At 38.1% G+C, this 26,318-nt stretch overlaps 1 protein-coding gene across 10 annotated transcripts in view; it reads left to right on the top strand.

The window, feature by feature from the left end:
* The first annotated feature begins 489 nt into the window (after positions 1 to 489).
* Positions 490 to 26,318, top strand: part of SMARCA1 (SWI/SNF related, matrix associated, actin dependent regulator of chromatin, subfamily a, member 1) — a 70,014-nt gene continuing 44,185 nt past the window's right edge. For 2 of the 10 annotated variants that reach the window (XM_032620464.1, XM_032620462.1), the window contains exons 1-12: positions 532 to 853; positions 5,387 to 5,473; positions 7,500 to 7,666; positions 8,010 to 8,110; positions 8,218 to 8,318; positions 10,900 to 11,079; positions 14,720 to 14,875; positions 16,023 to 16,154; positions 17,116 to 17,184; positions 20,798 to 20,907; positions 22,404 to 22,630; positions 23,749 to 23,870. In XM_032620464.1, coding sequence (XP_032476355.1) covers positions 680 to 853; positions 5,387 to 5,473; positions 7,500 to 7,666; positions 8,010 to 8,110; positions 8,218 to 8,318; positions 10,900 to 11,079; positions 14,720 to 14,875; positions 16,023 to 16,154; positions 17,116 to 17,184; positions 20,798 to 20,907; positions 22,404 to 22,630; positions 23,749 to 23,870 — 1,626 coding nt within the window. In that variant the 5' untranslated portion in view covers positions 532 to 679. Of the gene's footprint in view, positions 854 to 5,386; positions 5,474 to 7,499; positions 7,667 to 8,009; positions 8,111 to 8,217; positions 8,319 to 10,899; positions 11,080 to 14,719; positions 14,876 to 16,022; positions 16,155 to 17,115; positions 17,185 to 20,797; positions 20,908 to 22,403; positions 22,631 to 23,748; positions 23,871 to 26,318 lie in introns of all 10 variants that reach the window. The other 8 variants (XM_032620459.1, XM_032620460.1, XM_032620456.1 and 5 more) reach the window with 7 other exon arrangements.

The following is a 26,318-nucleotide window of genomic DNA, read 5'->3' as shown; positions in this document are numbered from 1 at the left end:
CTTGTAAGTGAATGTTTGCAGCTGCAATCTAGAGATTGAAGGAGTGCTTGTGCTTCTGCAGAATTTACGAAGGTGGGAAGAGCACCACCAGTCCCCCTTTGGGGACCTAGGAAAGGGAAGTCCCCAGAGGGGTTCTGGGCTTTGCAAATGGTGAGACAGACCTTCTACAGTACAGTTATAAGCAGAGGAAAAGTTCTTTGTGCAAGAAGGGGAGAGCGCCCCGAGGTACAAAGAGCAGATTTAAGGGGAAGAGGATTCTTTCTGCACACATCTGCGAGGGGAGCTGAGGCTGACTGTTGGGGGCGTGTGGGGAAGGAGATTTTTAGGTGGCCGCGGGCTGTGGGTTCCCGCCTCCACCCCTGTCCGCGCCCCACGCTCAGGCAACAGTTGGTCGTGCGGTGCCGGCCCGGGCTCCGGGTGGGGAGGGGGAGTCTCGCGATCGTTGAGGGGGGGGTGGAGGAAGGGGGGAGGGTGACGGGGGGAGGCCATGACGTAGGGTGGGTGGACGGAAGTGGGGCAGGGTTGAGGGTTATTTAAAGAAGGGGGGCCCCAGTGAAGGGGTTGGAAGCCAGTGATTCCCCACCCTTGCTCCATCTAGCTCTTTCCAGTGCAGACACTGCCGCCGCCCAGGAGCCCTCGTCCCCTTGCTCGTCCCCCTCCTCGTTCCCGCTCCAACGCCATGGAGCCGGACACCGCCGCAGTGGCAGCCACCGTGGCAGCCTCTGATGCGACCGCCACGATCGTGGTCATAGAGGACGAGCAGCCGGGGCCGTCCACCTCTAAGGAGGAGGGAGCGGCCGCCGCGGCCACCGAAGCCACCGTGGCCAAGGAGAAGGGCGAGAAGAAGAAGGAGGTAAATAGGAAGGGGGTGTGTGTGCGGTGGACAAATCCTGCGCCGGGCCCCTCCGAGGGGCCCAAACCCTGACCTTTGGGCGCCGACAGGTACCCGCGGAACTCGGCTGGGCTGGGGGCGGCGGGCGCGCGGAGTGGGGGCGGCGGAACAGTCTAGCATTCGCTCCCCTCCCCCTTCCCTTTACGCCTCCTGGAGGCCGGGGGCGGGGCGCGGGCGCGGCGCGGGGCGGCGGGTGCCCGTTATCCCGGGACTTGGGGGCTGGGGAGCCCCTGCACAGCCCCCGGCCCGCCTCGCGTTCCCGGAACTGGGGTAACGGGGTGGGGGATGGGGCCGTGCAGGAAAAAGCCTCCGCCTCTCCCTCTCCTCTCGCTCGCTCCCTCTCCCCCCCCTTCCCGTCGGCCTCTGCCTGGGAAATCTGGGCCCTTCAATCCCACACTCGCGCAAAAGGGGTTTTGCTGGGGGCTTATTTTTTTGAAATTTGAATTTCCAGGTGCCGGTGGTTGGAAGGCGGAGGACGATAGGAGAGACTTTTATTTCTTTGATTGGCAATGTCGGCCCCTTGGGTGGCAGGGAAAAAAAAAAAATCATCCCTCGTTCGTTTGGTCCCCGCCTGCTGAGTTAGGCGGGGGTGTCACCCCGAGAAAATGAGCTCTCAGCTTTGTACCCCCGCCTCCTCCCAATCCAAACCCCAAACTGAGGCACGGTGGACGCTGGCTTAGGAAAATTTCCAACGTGTGCACCCTCACCCTCTCCTGCCCCGCCCCCGACGGTATAGTGTTTCACTCCAGGGCCACCCAAATGGTCCCCCAATCCGGCCCCAAGCCTTCCAGGCTTCCGCCTCCCTTTCCTAGTGGGCGCTGCTGGCTCCTGGACACACGCAGGTTTAAAAAGAAATTTTTTTTTAAACTCAGCGTCGCCAGGATGAACTGCTGCTAATGTACATAAGGGGACGGCTCTGACACCTATTAAAGCCAGATCCAGAAAAATATATATTATCTCCATAAGGCATATTTCATATGGGCCGAGACGTGCAAATAAAACTATGAAACTCGTTGAAAAAATTGAGATTAAAAAATAGGATGGGGCATAAGGATTTTTGATGTATAATAAAATTGTGGAACGGATCTTTTATGGCTGGATTTTTTTCCGTTTACGAGTAGACATATCGCAATTAAAAAAAACGGTAGGTAATTAAAATTATGCTTTAGAGATCTCCAGTAGCTTTGTCTGGATCATTATATGATACTATATGACCAAGTGAAAAGCTATTGAGGGAAGTTAACACCTTTCGCCGCGAATTAGAGTAATTTTAAATTCAGCAGTTGCTTCAGTGACATATTTTACTGTTACAAGGTTGACTAAACAGAAGGACGATTGTAGTGCTAAGTGAAAACCATAGAAAACATACGCATATTAGGATCTATGTGGTACTTGGATCGGTAAGACAATATCGATGATTAAAGCTGGGCCAAATACCAAGCATCAGTATAAATCAATGTTGGGAAATTCAGGAGTGCGTCTAGGTGCCTTTTATTCCCTAGATGGGGTAAATGTAAGTGCTCCGCTGTCTTTTGTATGGCAGTAAAGGTTGTCGAATTTCCAGAGTGTATAAATTTTTTGAATTGTGAAGAGACTTGGAATCAATAAAAAACCTGTATAATCAGAGAGTTGATGCATATATATTACTACAACTCTGTGGCCTGATCAGAAATTGCACTAATAGTATCTCATCTGTCCGCTCAGCGTAGGGAAATGAGGTGCTGCCTGGAAGGAACTTTCTGGATATCTGAAGTTTACTGATTTAGTCACTACATCTTTTTAAATTTTTCCTTAAAAATCTGAGTAGTACCAAAACATCTATTTGAGTGCTTTCATTTGTACCATTGCTTCAAATAAAGTAAATCGGTACCTCCCTCCAATCTAAATATTTACACACTGCCTTGATGCCTTAAATGGTGTCCTAAAAGTGCAGATTAAATACCTTTTTCTCATGTCCGCCAGTTATTGTACTCTGACAGTGATACAAAGGCATCTGAGACCTAGGAGGTTGTTTCCCCTCAAATAACCACCTCCCAGACACTTTGGTATTGTGTTGATTTTTTCATAATTTTTCAGTCTCCTCCCTCAATTGTCAGGCTAACTATCACTTTTTAGACACTTCATCTACTTTCATCAGAAAGAATGGGTTTATGATAAAAGGATGTAGATGTAACAAAACCTTTCATTTAAAACAATTGCAAAATACAAAAATACAAGGGATCCAGAGGGGAGAGGGAGATAACCTGAACACCAAGCAGAAGGGCTGTTAGTGCAATGGAACTTAAGTTTTAGTCCTGGGCTTCTGCCATCCTTTCTTGCTGTTGCCAGCGTGCCTTCTTCTAGTGGTCGTTCCCAAGTCATTTGCTGCTGCTTTTATTCTCTGTAGAATGGGAAGCCAGATTATCAAACTTGCTGGAATTGCGTATCAAACAAAAGAAAGTAGGCTCTGAATGAGAGCATTTTCGTGATGCATAAAGTAGATGAGAGTGGATTATCTTGTGACATTTAGCTACAGAAGGGTATTTTTGCTTACCTTCTGGTTCTTGAACTTCCTCGGTTTAAGTGACAGTTGGATAACCTAACGCTGTGAAAATTAGAGTTGGTATTTTTGGTAATGAAAATGTCAAGAAAAAGGTCATGGTCTTTAAGACAGGGCATCCTGGTGACCTTGTGCTGCATTCTCATGGCATCTAGACTACCAGATGATAAAATCCATAAGGAATTCATTAGAATATCTTAGTCACCTTTTATCTTTTCTTGTATGAGAGGCTCTATTTGTGAAAACATACACAGACACAAATGGAAAGGTTTAGAAGGTAGGTATTTTAAAATTTGTTGTGGAAGGTAGTGCCAATTAAGTAATTACCTACAGCTTTTAATGGCAATGCTCAAAGTTAGGAATTTTAATTAGCATATAATTAAAATTTTATGGTATTCTACCACAAGGTAAGCAAAAAAGTAAAGAGTAAAATGTTTTTCTAATAATAAAGCTTTAATTTTCTATAAGTGAAATTTGTATCCCACATTATTAGATATATACTTGCGTATGTGAGGGAAAGTAATTTTGAAACTTGAAAACTAGATTTCATTTAGCTTTTCAGGGAATGATAAAGGTGTGGATTTTGTTATCGAATTTTCCTTGTTGCTTTGAAAATAAAATAGGGTTTCTAGTGTATGTGACAGTTTGAAAGTGTGGTATTGAGGGCATTTTAGTAGTTTCTATTCTCATCCATCCAGAATTACATTCAGAACATCCCACATACATACATATGAGATGCTGTAAATCAAGATGGCTGTTGTTTGGGCTAAGAATAACTGAACAATATCTGATCAGTGCTCCAAAGGAGAACCCTGACCAGGGTCAGATTCCATAATCTTAGTCTGGATTTCCTCAAAATAGAAATATTAGTAAATGTTAGAAAACATTTATTAACTACTGGAGCCATGTTTTTCTTATGTTTAAGATCACATTCTTCTGTTGATTTATGACCTAAGTTTTCAGGAACAGGCTGTCAAAAGCCATGCTCAAATGGACATAATTTCTTTAGTTTTCACAAACAGATTTGTGTTTTGACTTTGCAGTCTGTGTTAAAGCTGGAATACTCTCCACTTTGGTACTAATGGGTAGATTTGTGTTTTTACTATTTTATTTCTTGATTTCTTACAGAGAAGGAGGTGTATTCTACATATCTATTTCTATTTACAAGTACCAGCTTTGTCTTTATAAAGGATAGGATGTATGAGATAACCCCCTAGATAATTTCAGTATTTTAAAGTAGCTGATTTATATTACTTTTCACTAAATTACAGTTTTTTTAAATATCAAAGGTTAATAGTTAATAGCCCTGAGAAACTGCTTCTACAAAATATTCGTGTTTATAAATAGTTTTAAAAGGTTTTCTTTCCAGTAGGAGAAAATTAGCATAAACCAAAAGTTTGAAACTGTACTATTTCATTATTTTAAATATAAATGATTGCATTGCAGTACATAAAACAGTTTGAATGTTCTAATTAGAATATAAAACAATATTAAAAAATCATATCTTTTCAGGAACAAACCACAGTCTTTTCTTCTGAAAGTTTGGCTTGTTACATAAAGAAGTGTTTCTGAGAATTAATATTTACTTTCCTTGAATTCTTTGGTTTGTGGTTGATAATAGTCTAGATTTTAAATCTCCTATTTGGTGGTTATACACTTTCTTGCACTTTAAATTAGACAGTAGGTGAAAAGGCTCATTTTCCCACCTTTTGGTTTTTATTTTAATTAATGTTATTTCGCTGGCTTTCACAATTCTTCAGATTTTTTTTTAATTGGACCTCAGGTGCACAGAACTGGATTAATCATAAGCCCTGTTCATGGCATGCTCTCATCATTGGTCCAGGCATGGCCCATGTTGATTTATTTATTTAGTATTTAATTACTTTTTACTTTCTTCAAATGAGAATGTTGACCTTGCTTTGCAATTTGATGATTTATTTTCTTTGAAATTCTAGAAAATCCTTTCTCCATTTCAACTCAAACTTGCTGCTAAAGCTTCTAAATCTGAAAAGGAAATGGATCCAGAATATGAAGAGAAAATGGTAAATATGTTCTTGGCTAGGATAGTGAATACAGTAGTTGATTTGTATAGAGGACATGTGAAAGATTAAAAAATACATGTGTTTATATAGTGAATACAGAATCATAGGTTTTAGAATTGAAAAGTAATTTAATATATCATCCACCGTAATAGATTTTTGATGGATAAATGAATCTCCTCACTTTCAGATGAGGAAATAGAGTATCAGAGAAATGATATGGAATAGTTGGGACTGGAAGGCACATCTCTTCACTTTTGTTTAGCACTCTTTACCCCATAATAGGGTGTTTTATGCTAGAAATATTTTATCCACGAAGTGAAAGTGTAAGTGGATAAAATATCAATATGGCTGAGAGAAAGCAGGTCACAAAACCAGCCTGGTATTTTCTTCTCCCTCTCTCCTTGCTCTGGATATGTGAATGAATGCTACACATTATGAAGCATGTAATATGGTAATACATTTTCCTGAGGGAAGGCTATTTGCCCAATGTATGAAAATATTACATGCTTAAGCAGTATAACCGCAATTACACCCACCTATGGCTTTGCTCTACATTTAATTATTTAATTTTTAGTCACGAAAACCCATATTTCAGCTTTAATTTAAACTAGACTTTTATGCCCTGGGATCCTTCAAAACCAGTGAACTTGGTTAACTGAAAAGAGAAATTAACAGGCAGTTAGAACTGATTGTTTTTTGGTCAAGGGGCTGTTTTTGAAGTAATATTATAAAAATTAGTAGAGATGAAGTACATTTTTTGGTTGTTCATGGTGATTTTACAAAACTCCATGCCTTAATGTTTAAGGCCACATCTAACGCAGACAGTTAATGTTTTAACAGCTCTAAAAACAACATTCCAGTGAGGATAACATAAAATGGAAAGGTTTTGGCCTCCTTCCAGCTACTGGTCTGAATGTATTTGTCTAATTCTTATATTTATGTTAATGAATTCTTGTAAGATTCTGATGTTATTAATTATGCATCCTTCATTGGTAATCAAGTGTTCTCTACCCTGTGGTCAGAAAGTGACTGGGAATTAAAAAATCACCTTGGTTTTTTTCTTTATCTTGATCTTTTAGGATTTTTTTAGTGAAAAAAAGTTTTATTGCATTTATTGGTATAAGCTATATGACCTTTTAAAATGTATTGAGAAATTATATATCGATGTTTCTTTCTTTCTTTCTTTAACATCTTTATTGGAGTGTAATTGCTTTACAATGGTGTGTTAGTTTCTGCTGTATAACAAAGTGAATCAGCTATACGTATACATATATCCTCATATCTCCTCCCTCTTGCGTCTCCCTCCCGCTCTCCCTATCCCACCCCTCTAGGTGGTCACAAAGCACCGAGCTGATCTCCCTGTGCTATGGGGCTGCTTCCCACTAGCTCTCTATTTTACATTTCGTCGATTTTTAATTGTTAACATATATCAACTATTTCACTTATATATGTGTGTGTGTGTATTTTTTCTCCAAATCCTCACTTTCGGGAGAAACTTTATATACTCTTAGCATGAAACACAATTTTCCAGATCACTATATTTGAAGAGAGAAATGTATTGTACCATGACATTGAAAGTATTTTGAGACAAGATGACACTGTATTCTAAGATTTAAATTGTTTCTAGATGAAGCTTGAAAATTCTTGGTTGGCTTTCCAAACCATTCAGGATTTGCCTTTTGACCCCAATTCTTTAAGCAGAGTACTTCTTATTGAGTCATTTATTAAGTCTGTCGGATCACTTGGCTTCTACTCAAACCATCTGAAAATACCATTTTCAAATTCTGCTACTTACTAGCTGTGGGAACTTGGGCAAGTTACTTACCCTCTCTGTGCCTCAGTTTTATCATCAGTAAAATGGGGATAATACTAGTACCTACCTCATAGGTTTATTAAGAGAATTAAATGGGTTAGTGTGTTTAAAGTGCTTAGAACATAGTACAAATTAAGTGCAATATAAGTATTTGTTAAATTTTGAATGAACACAAAAAGAAATCATTACTTTTTCTTTTGTCTTGTAAATTAGAAAGCAGATCGAGCAAAGAGATTTGAATTTTTACTGAAGCAGACAGAACTTTTTGCACATTTCATTCAACCTTCAGCACAGAAATCTCCAACATCTCCTCTGAACATGAAATTGGGACGCCCTCGGATAAAGAAAGATGACAAGCAGAGCTTAATTTCTGTTGGAGAGTATGTTGGCATCTGTCTCTCTACTTTCTTCCCTCTCTCCTTCCCTCCCTTCCTCCTGCCCCCCTTCTACCTCCCTTCATACTTCCCTTCCTTCTTCACTTATTCAGTGTGATTTTATATTCAAAAAATATGGTTATTGTCAGTGTAAGTATGTTTTGGGGACAACAATATTTCTTATCTCAGTAGAAGTCAATCAGTAAAAAGGTAGGCTGGTTCTACCAACTTCTAAGCAAGACTCCAGATGACCCTTCTTTTTTCATAAAAGATATTAACAGTGTATACTGACTTAATTGACACCTTAGCATTTGGGTTGAATACGAAGGTATTTCTTTTCTCATTTCAGCTACCGTCACAGGCGCACAGAGCAAGAAGAAGATGAAGAGCTGCTCTCGGAGAGTCGGAAAACATCTAACGTGTGTGTTAGATTTGAGGTGTCACCTTCATGTAAGTACTTCATCATGTTGGTGTTTTTTGTTTCCAGTTTAGTTTTAGAAAATTTTATTTGGTTGTATTAATGAAATTATGAGAGCCTTGATTTTTTTTTTTTTCAGATGTGAAAGGAGGACCACTGAGAGATTATCAGATTCGAGGACTGAACTGGCTGATCTCTTTGTATGAAAATGGAGTCAATGGTATTTTGGCTGATGAAATGGTAAGGAGTTGGTAGCTCAAAACACATTCTCAGTTATCAGTAATTTTATGTAAATTTGAAATACCTGAGCTGAATTTCCGCCCTGGGGTTTGGAGGCTAATTGTTTTATTTAGTTGTAACATAAAAGGCATTTGTGAAGTCTAGAATTGTTTCTTTAAGTAACCTCTAGAACATATACTTCCACAGGCCACAAAATTCTTAGTGAAATTTTCTCAGATGGTATAAAAAAAACCTCCTTGTACTTTTGTTGATGTTTGCACTATGGCCTCCAGGAAGCTCAGAGCCTTAGTGAATACCAAAATGGAGCATCAGTGTAACTTTTAATGGTCTGCCCATTGTGTCCTTTGTGCCTTTTCCTATCCTTTAGCTTTTAGTCTTACTTTCCTTGGCCCCTCTTTATTTCTTTTTGACCATTAATTTATGTTCCATGTTTTCATTGTAGGCTACCTGAAATCCTTTTGGGAATGAGGTGGCGATAGAAACCAAACGCTAAATGAATGAATGTATGCATGAGTGAATGTAAACGCCTCCATGTGTGATCAAAGAAAGTGTGAGGAACAAAAAAGTGAAGAGCATTGTTGAGTCTTGACGGTAGAGTGCCAGCTGGGAGTCAGGAAATGAGCTAAGGAATGATGGACATGCAGTTGTCCCTCCGTGTCCGAGGGAGATTGGTTCTGTGACTCGCAGGGATACCAAAATCCATGGAAGCTCAAGTCCTTATGTGAAATGGCATAGTACAGTTGGGAGCTCTGTATCCGCGGTTTGCCATCCGCAGATTTTGATCTGTGGTTGGTTAAATGCCCGATGTGAAACCTGTGGATTTTGAGGGCAGACTGTGTAAAAAAAAGACCAAAGAGAAAAAGTAAGGCCATTTAAGATGCTAATTCATCAGGTCAGAGGAGTATATGAAGACCTGGTTTGGCATTTTAAGACCAAATGAATAAGGTGGGATTTAAGAGAGGGCAGTGATACTCATATATGTGACTCTGGAGCCATATTTACAATCACATATCCATACGGGCCACATGACTATCGATGCTCTATAGCTTGTAGTGTAGTAGTCAGTCCCATAGGTACTCATCCCTGGCTAAGCAACTGTTAGGTGTGTGGCAAGTCCTTTAAATCAAGGGTCGGTAGCTCCTTATATTTAGTATTCTGGGTTGGAAACTACAGTCAACTCAGACAGGGAGGAGCTTAGTTAATTGGACAACAGAAAGATCAGGATTTGCCTCAAGCTCCTCTTGGCTGCAGCCTGTCTAAAGATCCTTCATATTGAATTTATGCTGACACCAGCTATGTTTTAATTACTAAAAAGGGGAAAGGTACTTCGAGTATAGAAAATTTGGAAAAAAGTTGAGAAAAAATTAAAAGTAAGTTATAATTTTGTTACCTCGAAATAACCATAGTTAACATTTTGGCATATTTCTTTTTAGTCTTTTTCCTCTGGTTGTATTTATTTTGCATAGCTGAGGTCGTGTTATATATGATTTGGTATTCTGATTTCTTCACATTCATACATATTTTCCACACAATTAAAACATTTTGGTAAGAATAGTTGTTAATTACTGCATAATAATTAATCCTAGGGAGGTTCCATAGTTTTATTCATTTCCTCCCTTATTGCTGGTCATATGGATTGGTTGAGAGTATATATTATATATATGTATATCGTATATGTTGATTGATATATATGTATATATTTGATATATAATAATACTGTTATGAGAACCCTTGTAATTTAGTTTTTCTGCACCTCTCAAATTATTTCCATAGGATTTCTAGAAGTGCACTTACTTGGTTAAGGAGAATAAACATTTTAAGATTTTAATGCATAAGATCCATAAAACTCATCTCATAAGTGAAATATCAGATAGGATAAATGCTATAAAAATAGCTTTAAGCTTAGGTTTATAAAAGCAATGTATACCTTGTATAGCGATAAAGCCAGAAACTGTTTTGAAAGGTCATACAGCATAGGACATAGTTCCCTTTCCCAGAGGTTAGGTAGTGGATTCATGGGTGTTCAGTATATTATTTTTTAAAAAGTCCACCGGACTAGGTGATCTAGAGTCCTTTCTGGCTGCAAAGTTCATTTATGTTCTGTTCTTTTATGATTCATTAGGTCTTCAAGGGTGTGAGATGCAAGTATAGAGCTACATGCCCCTTGAAATGCATAGTCTGAATATTTCATGTCTGGGCTGTAATAATGTTGGGGTCAATGGGAAAGAAAGACCGGTATCTAAGCAGGCTGATAAAGGAAATGTGTCTTTGTGAAATACACGAAATTCCTAATTTTGCAAACTAGTAGAAAAAATAATATAGGTTGCTTGCTCCTTTAGGAGTAAAAGTCTCCTAAATAGAAAATTGCTTTGTTGAGCAACTTTCTAACTGCAAGTTCTTAGCTTCTTTTTGTGCTCAGGGTAAGTATTGAATTGGAATGTTTATTCATTTAAAAAAAAAGTCTTTTAACTTTTCCCTATGTGAGATAGTTGGCAAATATCTTTTGTAAAGTTGCTACTAACAGATGTTTCATTAAATAAAAAATGTTTATGGATTTCTTTTCCTTGTGATGATAACGCAGGGCCTTGGTAAGACTTTACAGACAATTGCTTTGCTTGGTTACCTGAAACATTACCGAAACATTCCCGGACCTCACATGGTTTTAGTTCCAAAGTCGACTTTACACAACTGGATGAATGAATTTAAGCGATGGGTCCCATCTCTTCGTGTTATTTGTTTCGTTGGAGACAAGGATGCGAGAGTAAGTGAGAAACAGGTTTAAAAAGGCAATCAAGGATCACATCATTTCTGGGGTTAAGTTTTATTGCTATAAAAGACATTCGAGTTGACTGCTACTACTAAATATCACTTAAGTTGTGCTTACTCTTTGGTAGGCTCTTTTGTAAGTGCGTTTTATATATTAATTAAGCTAATTCTCACAGCACTCCTATGAGGTAGATGTGTTACCTATTCATAACAGAAAATCCATTACTATGCTTATTGGCATTTACTTTTAACTAGCTCATTAACCTAAGCATTTTGAATTGCACTTTTAAGTGATGTTTTATTTTAAAAAATCTTACTTTATTGACAGTCTATCTTTTCAGCGATTCTATCATTTGTGCTGTTTTGATGCCAAAAATGTATCAATTTGCATTTCAATTTTTTTGTTTAAATTTTCTACTTTTGACTTCGACTTGTTTACACGCGCACATGCACACGCACACACACATGAATGGAACTTTTTCTCTTTGTACTGAGAACCTTGTGTTTTGTGTTTATGCATAGACAGCTTTCAGTTTTGATCTTTGAATAGAAAAATACATGTGTGCATACATTCTTAGATAATATCAGAAATTCTGGGCTCTTGTTTAAAGTAGCTATTTGTCAATCTAGTAGGCTACAATTATTTTAGGACTGTTGAATTAATCTAAAAATAATGAATTATGCAAAAATACCAAAATGAATAATCAGTTTAGAAAGCATATGATTAAACTTGGTCTTTATTTTGCCTCTAGAGAACGTAGTTTAGAGTAAAGATTTATTCTATTTTACATATTTAGATGGGTTATCAAAAGATATCCTCAAAAGAATGGTAGCCTAATGAATTATGCGATTTTATTCTTACCATTTTGCTTGAAGAAAAATTACTTAAAGTTATTTAAATTTAACTTATAAATAATTTAAATATTGAAATACTGAGCTCATAAATATAGAATTACAGGCTTGATTCTTCCCTATGCCTAATATTTCGCAGTGGCAAATTAGTCACTTAGAAATCTTTCTGATTGCTGCTATTATATAATGTAATACCATTTCTTATAAAATTTTGTATTTCTAAAGTATTGATTTGTTTTGCTGAAATTATTCGTTTTATGTATGTATGTATGTATGTATTTTTGGCTGCGTTGGGTCTTCGTTGCTGTGTGCAGGCTTTCTCTAGTTGCAGCAAGCAGGGCTGCTCTTCATTGCAGTGCGGGGGCTTCTCATTGCAGTGGCTTGTCTTGTTGCAGAGCACGGACTCTAGGCGCACGGGCTTCAGTAACTGTGGCTCGCGGGCTCTAGAGCGCAGGCTCACTAGTTGTAGCACATGGGCTTAGTTGCTCCGCGGCATGTGGGACCTTCCCGGACCAGGGCTCGAACCCATGTCCCCTGCATTGGCAGGCAGATTCTTAACCACTGCGCCACCAGGGAAGTCCCTGAAATTATTCTTGAAGGTCATAGATATTGAGAAATATCTAGGCTTGTGTTGTCATCATGTCTCAGTAAAAATGTATGTCAGTGGTTTTCGACTATATTATGTGGAATCCAAGGGTTTCATGAAGTGTCTCTGGGAGTTTTCAAGAAAGGGTGGATGTATTTAATTGGTGACTGCCCTATCTCTACCCCATGGGAGGTTGAAATTCTTCTAGACACTTCAAAAACTTCTTAATCATGAAAACTAACCTTCAAAGTCAATGTTTTGCAAATTGCCACTCATTAATGGGTTGGGGTTCAGTTTAGTGGGTGGTGACAACAATTTTTTAAAACATTGAGACAGAACAGAGTAGAAAGTAGCATTGAGGATATGTATTGCTTCTTTCAATATACACGCCCTCAAACATGTATGTATATACTGGATTGTGACCTAAAATACAATTTTACTGTGGGCCATGGTCGAAGAGTTTGAGAACCAGTAATTGTTAATTACATAAATAATTAATGTGCCATATGCAACACTTAAAGATTGATGTCATTATGTGTAGAGAAAATCCAGATCATTATTTATAGACAGATCTGAGCCTTTGTACCACGTGGGATAGATATATTGGATCTTTCTATTTTCTTGGCCTTCTGTAAACACTTTATGAGGTCAGTATTTTGGTAATAAAGTGTTTGATGTAGGCTACAGTAGGTATTTAATTGAGGTAGGAAATTATTAGAGAAAATCCTGATCCTGTTTGAAGCTAATGTAGTCCTGAAGTATTTAGAGGTATGATTCCTAAACATAGTTTTTGACCCCTTCCTTTCACACTCCAGAGGCATCAAAGGTCATGGACATGGAAACAGGAGATCTGGTCTTAATTCTGTCTTTGCTACTGACTGTGGTGTTGAATGAATCTCAAAGGGCCTTAATTTTTGTCACCTATAATATGAGAACTTTTGGATTATGTAATCTTTATTTAATATTCTGTCAAGGTATTTAACTCTGAAACTATCAAGTAGTTACACAAATTTCAAAGAAGAGCTAATTTAAATTAAAATATGTGTATGTTCTATGAAACTGTATGAGGAACCATTAAACTGAGTATTTCACAAAATCAAATAAGGGTAAGGTGTATGCAGGACTAAATAGGGTCTGGCACCCTGGTTCTTTTTATTTTGCCTCTAACTCCCTAATGTCTTAATTAACTTTTTGAATACCACTTCCCAGGGAGCAGCTGAGATCTACAAAGGCCTTTTATTTATCCTCTACTTCAGTCCAGGCAATTCTTTTATACATAGTGGGCACTCATTGAATATTTGTTGAAAGAGTCCCTGGCGTGTTTGATGCATAACTGAATTTATGAAATAATGACTTTGCAGTGAGCAGTCAATTTTGTTTATGCACTGTAACTTCAGATTTACAGTACTAACCAGTCCCTTCTCAATGTAGATTTTGCTGCTCCCTGTTAACCTTTGTGGCTTTATTTTGACCTGTAATAAAAAATAATCTGGAATTCAGTTAATACAAGTTAAAAATGCTTTCAATCAACTTGGCTACCACATTGGCCACTGCCTATGAAGATTTAAAAATAGTTTTAAATAGTCTCACTGTTTTAAATAGACTCATGTACCGAGAGAGAGTAAGTCCCCTTTGTAAAATCCCATTTGTAGCCTCATAACATCAGGAATTTCACAAAGACATTAATGGGCTTTCGTGACTCCTTAACAAAATTTATGACTCATCCCTGCTAGAAAGTGAAGGAGACATACAAGAGATCTCAAAAGGTTGGAATCACTCATATATGTTGAGCTTTTTCCATTTATCGAAGTGCTATCATGTTGGTAATGCTTGGATCTTGGTAAGAGTATGGTATTCAGAAAGTAGTTCCTTTGCCCACGTCCTTTTGATCCTTTGTGGTATGAAGAGAGAGCCTAGTAATTGTCGTCTTCTGGTGACATGAACTTCTCCGGTTCATTGAATATGCTGTACTCGTTTAACGGAAGCCTTTGCTTCTCTTTTGTCGATGAAAAATATTAGCATGTCATACAGATAATTGACCACCAAAGTATCTTTGGGCCTCAAATTTCCTATCTGTAAAATGGATGAGACCGAATGATTCCAAGGGTCTCTTAGAATTCTTAATAGTCTGTTGATGCTTTAATTCTGTGACATCTTGTCAACATATTCTAATATAAGGAACTTTATTTTGCATCAGGCTGCTTTTATTCGTGATGAAATGATGCCAGGAGAGTGGGATGTTTGTGTTACTTCTTACGAGATGGTAATTAAAGAAAAATCTGTATTCAAAAAGTTTCACTGGCGATACCTAGTCATCGATGAGGCTCACAGAATAAAGAATGAAAAATCTAAGGTAAGCTAGTTCTCAATATCTTTATTAAAGTTTTCTTTTAACTACAATTTCTGTTTGTTTACTTCTCTGTATTCGGAATTTAAAAAGTGATAGAAGGTTGTGATTTCATTCACAGAATGTGAAAGAAAATCAGTTTTTAAAATGATTTTGAAGTTTAAATGATTGAATATAAGACAAATGAAAATTGAGCCCAGTTTTTATGTAAAGAAAATTAGGTGTTCATTTGTTATAACTGTTGCAGCCTAAGTAACTCTGTTATGCTACAGTATTTTAATATTTTGGCAATATTTGGTGTATAAATGTCATTTGCATTGGTTTATTTTTTGAGGAGCTACCTTACGTGTATTCATATGGATTAGAAAAAATCATTTCCTAGAATTATCTGACTTGTGTGAATTAGAGTGTGGTGTTAACATTGAAAAATACCAACATTTCTTGCCATTCAACTCCATCAACAGTAGGAAAAGCGTCAATTATTATGATGAACCTCTCTTTGGATCACTGGGCTGCTTTGGGAGAACCAGGGACACAACTGAAGCAAAATCACCAGGTGGTGCTTTTCAAATTAGAGTTAATACCCGATAAGAGGACGCATGTTAGAGAATAATTGTTAATTTAAGAGCACTATAAAAATGTGCATTTTTATTGATAAGATTACTGTTCTTTTATACTTTTTGTGCTTTAATTTTTGTGATTTTATATTTAGAAAGTTAATATAAGATATTCGGGGGAAATGGGCTCAAGTGTGGTGCTTAAAAATTGTGACCAGGCCAAGTTAGAAGTTGGCTAGGCATCGTGGATGAACATGATTGGCAGGGAGAAGGCGATACTGTTGTATAAAGTGACTAGCCTGAATTCCATAGAGTTCTGACTGTTTCTGTGGACCCAAAATGGAAAAAATAAATTTTTTAAAGTGGGGGAACGGTCTCAGGTGTGACTATGATCTGCATTCTTGTAAGTGTAGAAATGCCTAGAATATTTTGTTCAGTTGTGCTTCACTGTGGCAATGTCACCTGAACCAGGATATTTTGCCACAGAAAATTAATTTTCAAGTTTTATTTTATTCAAAAAATGTATTGGGTTGGATGAAGAACTGATGAACATTCTAATAAATAAAACAATGTTGACGTAACTATTATTTTTCTAGCTTTCAGAGATTGTTCGTGAGTTCAAGTCAACTAACCGCTTGCTCCTAACTGGAACACCTTTGCAGAATAACCTGCATGAACTCTGGGCACTACTCAACTTTTTATTGCCTGATGTCTTTAATTCTGCAGATGTAAGTTTGTCATACGTTTTAAGTGTAATTTTCTTATGTTCACAGACATCTGTTTTCAAAGCATAGAATGCAGATTGAAATTGATAGTTCTTTTTCACTTGTAATTCTTTATTTGTTTTGATTTTCTCAGAAAGGTGCTCTTAAGTAGAAATTTTTTCAAACGGGGATATTTAGAGAAATAATGTTTCTTTTCTTTGAGATTATCCTGCCTGTTAAACTTTGCCTATATAGTAACATTGCTACCACAACTTATGACATAAGGTAGACTGAGTTCAGAATAGTGCTTTCTAAATTTTCTTTTAATTAAATTGGAAGGGTTTTCTGCATACTAGTTTGGCAGGTGGAGTCATTGAAATAATCTTTAATTATTGCAGGTATTAACATTTGGTGAGTACTAAAGAGCTTATGTGATATGAAAAGCAACATATTTTGTAAATGTATAATTTATACTGATTTTATCATTAACACGAGGTTATGCTAGTGCAGCAAACAGAATTGAATGATTTAAGGACTTTGGAGCTTGATTTTCCTCATTATTGATATTAATTGATAATAAAAGTACCAAGTTCAGCTATCTATTGGTTTGTATACCTTATCTTGCTTTTGTTCATTTTTACTGTTTGATTAACATTTTCATTAGCGTGTCTTCGATTTTTTATTCTTATTCCTACTCCTTTTAACTGGATATAATGCTACTATGGTATGGGGAAGCCTAATAAAAGCTTTTTAAGGAAAACCTGCTGATGGAGTGCCTCTATAATGCGGTTCAGATTTTGTTAACTGCTCCAGTATTTTATCTGTTTTCAGAAGTAAATAATATTGGCCATCACAGTTAACATATTTTTTACAGTGCTTTTAAAATGAATTATTGCTATATGAGTTGTATAAGAATTTATAGAATACTTCATTTATTAAAAAAAAACAACTGTGCACTTACTGCAGAATTTTCACCCCTCCACAGGACTTTGATTCTTGGTTTGACACTAAAAATTGTCTTGGTGATCAAAAACTTGTGGAAAGACTTCACGCAGTAAGTAATAGCAGACAGGAAAATTTAGTAATTATATGTATATAACTGAGCTAGAAAACAAGCTGCTATAGAATCTGTTTGAACTTGTGGATTTGCTTCTGGGCTCAGTCTCAGTGTTTTTCCCTCTCGACTTTTCTAATAGCCTCTTTGGGAGACAAACTCCCACTGTATCCTCAGCTTCTCTATGGAACAGCTCTTCTGCTTTGGCTGTCTCCCCAGGATAATGTGGTTCTCTCCCATAGAGGCTGTTCACTCTCCCGTACCCCACAGGTCCTTGAGATTGCATCAGTATTCTCCTAGTTCCCCAATGCCATTTCAAAACCACTGCTTCTCCACTGTCATGTGTAAAACTCTTCCTCTGAGGCTCAAGTTATCTTGCAAGTCCATCCTCTGTCCATTCTTTTCTCTGTCATCTACTCATTACCAGGTGACCCCCTCACATTCATTGAACACCAGTTTTCCCTTCTTTGTTAACAGCTTCTTGTATCCTTCTCTTTCACTCATATTACTCCATTTGTATCTGTCCTGTTATCTCACAGAGATATCCAGTGCCTGGACCCCTGCTTTACCCCCATCTGTCAGACCATTTCTGTTACATTTTCTGTATCCAGCAATGAGCCCATGTTCTATCACTTGAACCACTTTTTTTTTGCCAATATCTCAAACTCCCTTGCTCTCTAGATCTGCCATTTCTGCCCTAAAAGCCCTAAACTGGAATTATGTAACTGTGTCTCTGTCCTATGGGTTTGAATTCTGCTTCTACCACTTACTAGCAGAGTGACCTGCTCTGTACTGGGGCTGCTCAACACTGATAAAGAAGATTACACCCACTGTAGAGGTTGGAGCCACTACAGTTTCATGTTCCCTAACGTAAGCTGGGATTTGATGATGTTGGTGATCCTTCAACATGGCCTTCTTCAGCATTCTTTCTCATTTCCTAGAACAGCTATTTCAGACTTTCCCCAAGACCTCTAACCCAGGTGTTCCCTGCCCTTCTCCTTTCTCAGCAAGTACCATCATTCCTTTCTCAAAGAGAAAATAGAAGACATTAGGTAGGAACTCCTTCAAGGATATCCATCTTCCAAGGATATCTGCATCTGTGTTACCTCTGTTTGAGTGGAAGAGGTCTTCTTTCTCCCAGCAATGGCTAATTGTTCCAACGTGAACCCTGGATCTCATCTTTTCCTGTTTCCTTATGGACTTTTCCCCTTGATTTATCCTTTTTATTGACTGAATTTTCTACCTCTCCTTCCATGTTGGCTCTTTTCCTTCAACAGGTAAATATGCTCAATTATCTCCCTTATTAAATCCTAACCCACACTTAGATGCCCCCACCTCACATACACAGAACAGTACTCCCTCAACACTTTGTCCTTCTCGAGCTGTGATTCTGGTTTATTACCTTGATGGCTAAGCTATTTGAAAGTTTAGTTTATCCCCTCTATCTCCACCACCAAATCTCCTATTTGCTCTTTTTTTTTGGCCGCACCATGCGGCATGTGGGATATTAGTTCTCGACCAGTGATCAAACCTCTGTCCCCTGCATTGGAAGCGTGGTGTCTCAACCACTGGACCTCCAGGGAAGTCCCTATTCACTCTTTTTTAAAATGTACACCTATAATTTTAATTGGCTTAGTGGAGTTTTGTGAGGAAGTAGGTATAGATGCATTTGCTATTTTTTGTCTGCTGTTTTTAACGAGAGTCTCAATCTCTCTTTACAGATAATACTAAAAAAAAAAAAAAACAAAAAACCCCCCATGTATTGTCCACTTCTCCCTCTCTCCCCCTACCCTGGAAAAATGTAAACTTGATGTGGCAGAGACCCTGTCTATTTTCCACCACATTGTGCCCTGTGTGCCTGGTCCAGAGTAACTGCTCATTAAACATTTATTGACTTGAAGCCCCAACAGTCATCATGATTTATGTAAATATTTATTTAGAGTTAAACAGAACAAGTCCAGAAACAAATGACCTTATGTAATAGGGAATTTATTGTAAGAATGCAGAGGAGTAGAAGACAAATCTTCCAAGAATCTTGTAACACAAGTTGTAGTACAGCTGGGCCTCTGATAGCACGAACTTGGTCAACTCTGGGGAATGTTTACTCTGTCTCTGGTGGGTCCTATTCACTCCTGAATCCATTGACCACTAGAGTTTATCCATTAAACACAATTGAAACTTACCTCACAAGTGTTTGTGATTTCAGTTACTTAGTTCAGGGTATACCTTTTGGTCAGTGCCCTAGCGTCTCTGTAATATTTAGTACCGCTAACCACTCCTGCTTTAAGAGCTTTCTGTTTAGTGTCTGGGGTATGGGATGGATTTTCTCTTACCTCTTTGGCTATTCTTTTCAGTCCCAACCATGGTCTTTTCTTTCTCTGTCCCTGAAAGTTTAGTGTTTTGTAGGGATTTGTCTTTGGCTTCCTTTTTCATATGTGCTCTCCCTGGGGGTTCACTCCCATAGTTTCAGCTACCACCTCTATACTTATAACTCCCAAATTTCTCTCTCCTTGTCTCTCTCCTAAGCTCTACATTTACATATCCCACTGCCTTCTGAGTCTTCTGCCTAAATGTCTCACAGTCAGTTGAAACTCTTAAAAATGCCACTTAGACAAATTTAAGAGGCCCAAGCAGGAAACCAGAAGTCTTCATTTACACTTCCCTTTTCCTTACCTCCCATGGATCTCTAGTAAGAATAGCCACAGTTTACCGATGTCTACTGTGGTTAAGCTCTACACATGTACTACCACAGATTGTCACAGAAGCCTTGAAACTAGGTATCTTTATCCCCATTTAAAAATGCTTGGCATACACATATACCATAAATCTATATGTTTTGGATGAATGGATGAGGAAACAGGCTTGGAAAAGTTAAAAGAACTTGCCCAGCTCACAACAGCTAATCAGGGACTGAGCTGGATGTAGAATCGGCCTGATCTGGGTTTGATTTCTGCTTCTACCACTTACTAGCAAGGTGACTCTGGTGACATTACTAAAATTGAAATAATTGCCTTTCCCTCAAAGATTTATTGTAAGGATTTAATACTCTATCAAGTTCATGGTGTAGTATTTGGCACATTGCAGGTGCTCTAGAGATTTTTTTTTTCTTGTGATAGAATTTGCCTTGCAGGTATGCACTGATTGTTTCATGTTTTTTCTCTTTTCATTCGTATCTTCCTTAACATTGAACCATTTTCTCCTCATTCATATAGTTAACCATTTTTAAATGGCTTGAATTTTTGTTTCACTTTTAGAGACTCTTGGGTCCATACTCTGACTTCAGATTTCCGCTCAGGTTTAAAAATATTGTATGACAGCAGATTTTTAAAAAAGTATATTTTGTACTTTTTCAATAGTCAATAATCTTACTGTCTTAATTTTTAATGTCTTTTCTGCCATCAAATCATGAATGTCTAATTTAGGTCCCCTATTCTGAGTCTGTAATGGGCCATTGCTTGGTTCTTTTTTACCAAGAAAGTTGGCAACTGGTGTTGGTAGTGTTTTTCAGATTATACAGGGGGAAGTAAATTTCACATTAGGGTGTTGTCAATGAAATAAATGGTTTATAATATTGAATGTTTTATAAACTTTTATAAAAACTCTCACTTTTTAGGTTTTAAAACCATTTTTGTTACGACGTATAAAAACTGATGTAGAGAAGAGCCTGCCTCCTAAAAAGGAAATCAAGATTTACTTGGGATTGAGTAAAATGCAGCGAGAATGGTGAGCTATTATATTTCCATTAGAATTTATTTATTAAAAATTAGCTTTGTGGGCTTCCCTGGTGGCGCAGTGGTTGAGAGTTCGCCTGCCGATGCAGGGGACACGGGTTCGTGCCCCGGTCCGGGAAGATCCCACATGCCGCGGAGCGGCTGGGCCCGTGAGCCATGGCCGCTGAGCCTGCGCGTCCGGAGCCTGTGCTCCGCAACGGGAGAGGCCACAGCAGTGAGAGGCTCGCGTACCGGAAAAAAAAAAATAGCTTTGTAGTGGTTCAGTTGTGCCTTTAGTTCAAAAATTACATTTTTATGTTTAAATGCCAAGTTAAGTAGTTCAGATATTTTAATACAAAATTGATGAGTATTTTATTTAACCTTTAGGAAAGAGCGTGGGCCTTGGAGTCTATAGACCTGTGTTTGAGTCAGTGCTTTGCCTCTTAATAGCTACTTAGCTTGGACAAGTTATGTAATCTCAGTTTCCCTTCTGTAAAATGGGAGTAATAATACTTAGCTTATAAGGATGTTAGGGTTAAAGGGGATAATGTCACTGGCACATTTGTTAGTTATTCTTGCTTTTTCCATCAATGAAAAAAGCAAGCTTGTATTGATAAATACAAGCAGAGCAGGAAATTGACAAGAGGAGTCACAAGGAATCATAAATTTAAACATAAAATTAAACATGTTAGTAATGTAATAATGCTACTAAGAGAAGCAAAGTGTTGCTTATATAAATAAAATTAGATAATTTATAATATACAGTGACTTCTCTATTATTGAAGCCAGTATAGAGGAGTGGTAAAGAGTATATTTCTCTGGACTCAGACGTTAAGATCAAACCCTCGCTTTGTCCCTTTCTGTGGCTCTGAATAAATTGTTTCACTTCTTTTAGCTGCCTGAATTTCCATCTGTAAAATGGCAGTGACCCTAGTACTTATCTTGGAGTTGTAAAGATTTAACAAGATGATTCATATACCTGGCACTTGCACTCAGTACAAGTTGGCCGTCGTTATAATTAAATATTATTACTGTCCAGGTGGATATGTAGGTCTGTTTTCTCCTGGGTGAAGGTCTAGAAAAGACAATAAAAATGTTTATAGGATCAGAAAAAAATGACCTATGAAGACAGGTATAAAAAATTGCAATTGTTTTTAACTCAAACAAGTAAAAGCCAGATACCAACTTTCAGCAAATATTGTAGTTATTAAATATTAATAATTATCAGGTGTAGTTGTCTGAATTGTTATCAGCTGATGGCAATTTTTAGCAATGGATAAAGCAGGAGGAAATAGGTTTACAAGCAACATACAAGTTAAAATATTCAGATCGTCACTATTTTTTGGTTTTGCTGATCAAATTTAGTCTCAAATCAAATCTTTTTGTTTTTCTTTAAATAGGAATCTAAGCAGTTCACCAAAGGGACATTATTTTTTTTCCAAAGGGACATTTCTTGATGGCATTAAGCCTTTATAATAGTTGATGATTAATTATAGTTTAAAATTTTAGGTATACAAAAATCCTGATGAAAGATATTGATGTTCTAAACTCTGCTGGCAAAATGGACAAGATGCGGCTCTTAAACATTCTGATGCAGCTTCGAAAGTGTTGTAATCACCCTTACCTGTTTGATGGTGCTGAACCTGGTCCACCGTATACCACTGATGAGCACATTGTTAGCAACAGTGGTAAAATGGTAGTTCTTGATAAACTGTTGGCCAAACTCAAGGAACAGGGTGAGTTACAAATCTTCAAATTAATGTGAAGTAACTTAATATTGTATATGAATAACATTTTGCATAATCATTTGTCATTCATTCGTTCACTTGTTCAGCACACATTGTTGAGTATTTACTGTTTGTCAGGAATTGTGCTATGGGCTGGGTATACAAAGATGCACAAGACAACAGTCCTTACCTTGTAGATGCTCATAGTACAGTGAGGAGGAATAGTTGCAGGTCACTGTGATAGTGCTGTGATATGCTGAGAGATTGGGAGTTGGGGAAGTCTTCACAAAGATGATGTTTGAGGTGAGCACGGGAGAATGTGTAGGAGTAAACCATGAGAAAAAGGAAGGGAAGGGTGTTCCACATCTTCAGTGAAGCAGAGGTGTGAAAGAAGGGAATGTAGAGCTTGTGGTATTTGGGTAGAGTGGCAGTGGATGAGTCTGGGGAGATGGATGGGGCCATTACAAAAGGCCTTTTACACTATGATTTAAGGAGTTTGGACTATTTTGAAGGTGGTGGGCGTGGTCATAGAACATTTGGCTGTGGACAGTGATGTGATCAGACTTGTATGTTAGGAAGAGAAGCTTGGAAGCAGCATGGGGGTGTATCTACTGAGGATGAGAGACTAGAAACATCCTCAGGATGGAGTAAAGGCAGATTTTATTTTATTTATTTGTTATTTTTAAAATTTATTTTATTTTATTTTTTATCATTTAAATTTTATTTTATTTATTTTTTTATACAGAAGGTTCTTATTAGTTATCTGTTCTATACATATTAGTGTATATATGTCAATCTCAATCTCCCAATTCAACCCACCACTTCCTCCCTCTTGGTGTCCGGACGTTTGTTCTCTACATCTGTGTCTCTATTTCTAGTAAGGGAAGATTTAAAATCATCTCAATATGTGTGGAGGATTTTGAAGACCTTAAAAATGTGTAACTCAACAAATGCATACTTCTGTATAGCACCCCTTGAAGGGGTGTGTGTGTGTGTGTGTGTGTGGTTAGTGGAGTGCTCATGTGCTATGTATTTATATTGCATATGATGTTTACTTTTATTTTTGTAACTTTCAAGTTAGTTTTACACAAGATGAACAACTTGCTTTTTTTGGTGAAATGTTTTAGGTTCAAGGGTTCTCATTTTTAGCCAGATGACTCGCTTGCTGGACATTTTGGAGGATTATTGTATGTGGCGTGGTTACGAGTATTGTCGACTGGATGGACAAACCCCACATGAAGAAAGAGAGGTGAGGAAGAGAAAATAAAACAAGACTTGAAAAATCAGAGTTCAATTAAGCCACGTTTTTCATCATTAGGCAGTTTTGCACTTTGGCCTTTTCTTTAGCTAGGTGCATTGAATTTCTCACTACCATCTCTCTCTCTTTGAGATCTTTAGCTGGACTTCCATTACACTGGCTCTTTAAAAATCATTCTTTCCAAGGTTTTCAAAGACATCCTAAGTTATCTATTGCATCCTTACCTCCTCTAATCACTGCTGTCTCTGGCCTTTTGACTACTTGTTTCTCAGTTTACTCTTTGACCCCTGATTCTATGTCATTTTCTTATCTTGATTTGCCTCCTACATTAGAGCCTCGCCATTCATGGAGCTTAACAGTTGAGATTGTTTCAATTTATGAGCAACCGTGGACTCATGAGACAGTAATTTGTAAAGGGAACGATCTCAGTCTTACAGAAATTTTGTACAACTGAAATGGGACAACATAGGTGTAGGAGCTTATCATGCACTTGGATTTTGGAGTACTAAAAGGTTGGTGTGCAGGAATGAGTCACTTAGCTAATGAGGAAGCCTGCCTAGCACCCACTAGTTTTCTGTAATTTGGAAATTCTTGAAGATTTTTAGATGATTTCTCATGAATGTCAGGGGTCTAATGTATTTTAAGCCCTTAAAAGCACTTTTTTTTTTTGAGGGACAGGGCTTTGCTAATTTATCTTCTCTTTTCTGTGATCCTTCAGGGCTCTGTCTTTGGCCTCTGTTTTAAGTCTATACTCATGCTCTGGGCAGAGATCGTGATTTCATGGTATAGTGGAAAATGCATTGAACTTGGTTTCAGAAGACCTGAACTTAACACCAACTCCACCACTATGCGTGCAAGCTATTTAATCCTCTGAGCCTCAGTATCTTTGACTCTTTATTATAAGGGTAATATTAATGCTTAGGCTTCTGTTTTCCTGACAGTGTTGTGAGGATCACTGGATATAATATGTATGAACAGAGTTTTTGTACTATGTAGTGCAGTGTAGCCCACAGGTCATGAAAGTGCACACAGGCCTTTTCACCTCTCAGCTCTAGGACCCCTTCTCAGGCCACAAAGACTCTCAGCCTGTGTCCCTCTCCTTCCATAGCTGCAGTGGGCACTCTGTCCCTTGTGTGCCTCCTTAGTGAAACCTGGCATAGTGTACGATAGTGTCCACAGCAGGAGCACAGGCCCTTTTCACATTAAGGGTTTCCCTGCTACCCACTGTGGGAAAACAGTTGTGGTAATATTTATAAATGAGGACGTTTCAAAGCTTATACTGTTCCCTGCTCTTTAGTCTTTTACCGTCTCTGAAATGGTAACTTGAATCTTTATTGGGCTTTTGCTGACTTATTCCTGGGAATGGATTTCTCCAAATCCACATTAAGCATAGTACCATTCAAGATGGCCCTTCTTCCCGGAATGAAGATGATACTAAGGCAGAAGAGTAGGTGCTTTCTGATCTCAAATAGCCAATTTGCATTTCTGTCTAATCTCTCTGCTCATGAATAATGTGGACTTTACCTAATTATATGCTCCAATTATCTGGTTTCTTAAAATGTTAAATAATGTTCTCCTTTCAGAGACTTTGAATCACATGCTTTGACTTTAGATATAGCAAAGTGAGGGACTTCCCTGGCGGTCCAGTGGTTGAGACTTTGCCTTCCAGTGCAGGGGGTGCAGGTTCGATCCCTGGCTAGGGAGCTAAGATCCCACATGCCTTGCAGCCAAAAATCCAAAACATAAAATAGAAGCAATATTGTAACAAATTCAATGAAGACATTAAAAACGGTCCACATCAAAAAAAAAATCTTTAAAACAAAGAAGATATAGCAAAGTGAGAGCTGTTCGTTTTGTTTTGGAAATGTCCTGCCTTCCCATTATGTTGTTGTTCAGACAAGCATTTCATCTATTTTCCTAGTAAGAAGGGGAAGACTACCTTTAATTCCTTACTCGATTTGTTTGCGAGCTGTTAATGAGCAATTCTTTCTCAATAGCAGCTGGATTTGCCCTTTCTCCATTGCTACAGCTAAATTCAGCTAGCTCCTCACTTTTATGGGGAAAGGAACTAACGTTTGTCAAGCAACGACTATGAGCTAGGCAACTTACTAGAGTTCCAGCTGAATTCTCCCTGCAGCCCAGTAAAGCACTGGCATAATTTTCTCCACTTGAAACTGTGTCTCAGAGAGGTTAAATGCTTGCTGAGAACCACATGTGTAATAAATGGTAGAGTTATGATTCACGCCCAGGTTTTTGCTATTTCCTCTACACCAAATTGCCTCTCACTACACCGTGCTGCTTTCTATACTGCCCCCTCTACATGCTGTACGGACTGCGGCAGAGCCACCTTCTCTGTCTGCAACTTTTGACCATGCCATTCCATTCCTTAAAAATAGAACTTCCTGTATTTTGAGATGATGAAAGTAATATATGATTGCC

The sequence above is a fragment of the Phocoena sinus genome, chromosome X (assembly GCF_008692025.1).
Source record: "Phocoena sinus isolate mPhoSin1 chromosome X, mPhoSin1.pri, whole genome shotgun sequence".
NCBI lineage: Eukaryota > Metazoa > Chordata > Mammalia > Artiodactyla > Phocoenidae > Phocoena > Phocoena sinus.
Note: the sequence above shows the minus strand (reverse complement) of the source record. Positions and strands in the feature narration are given on the sequence as shown.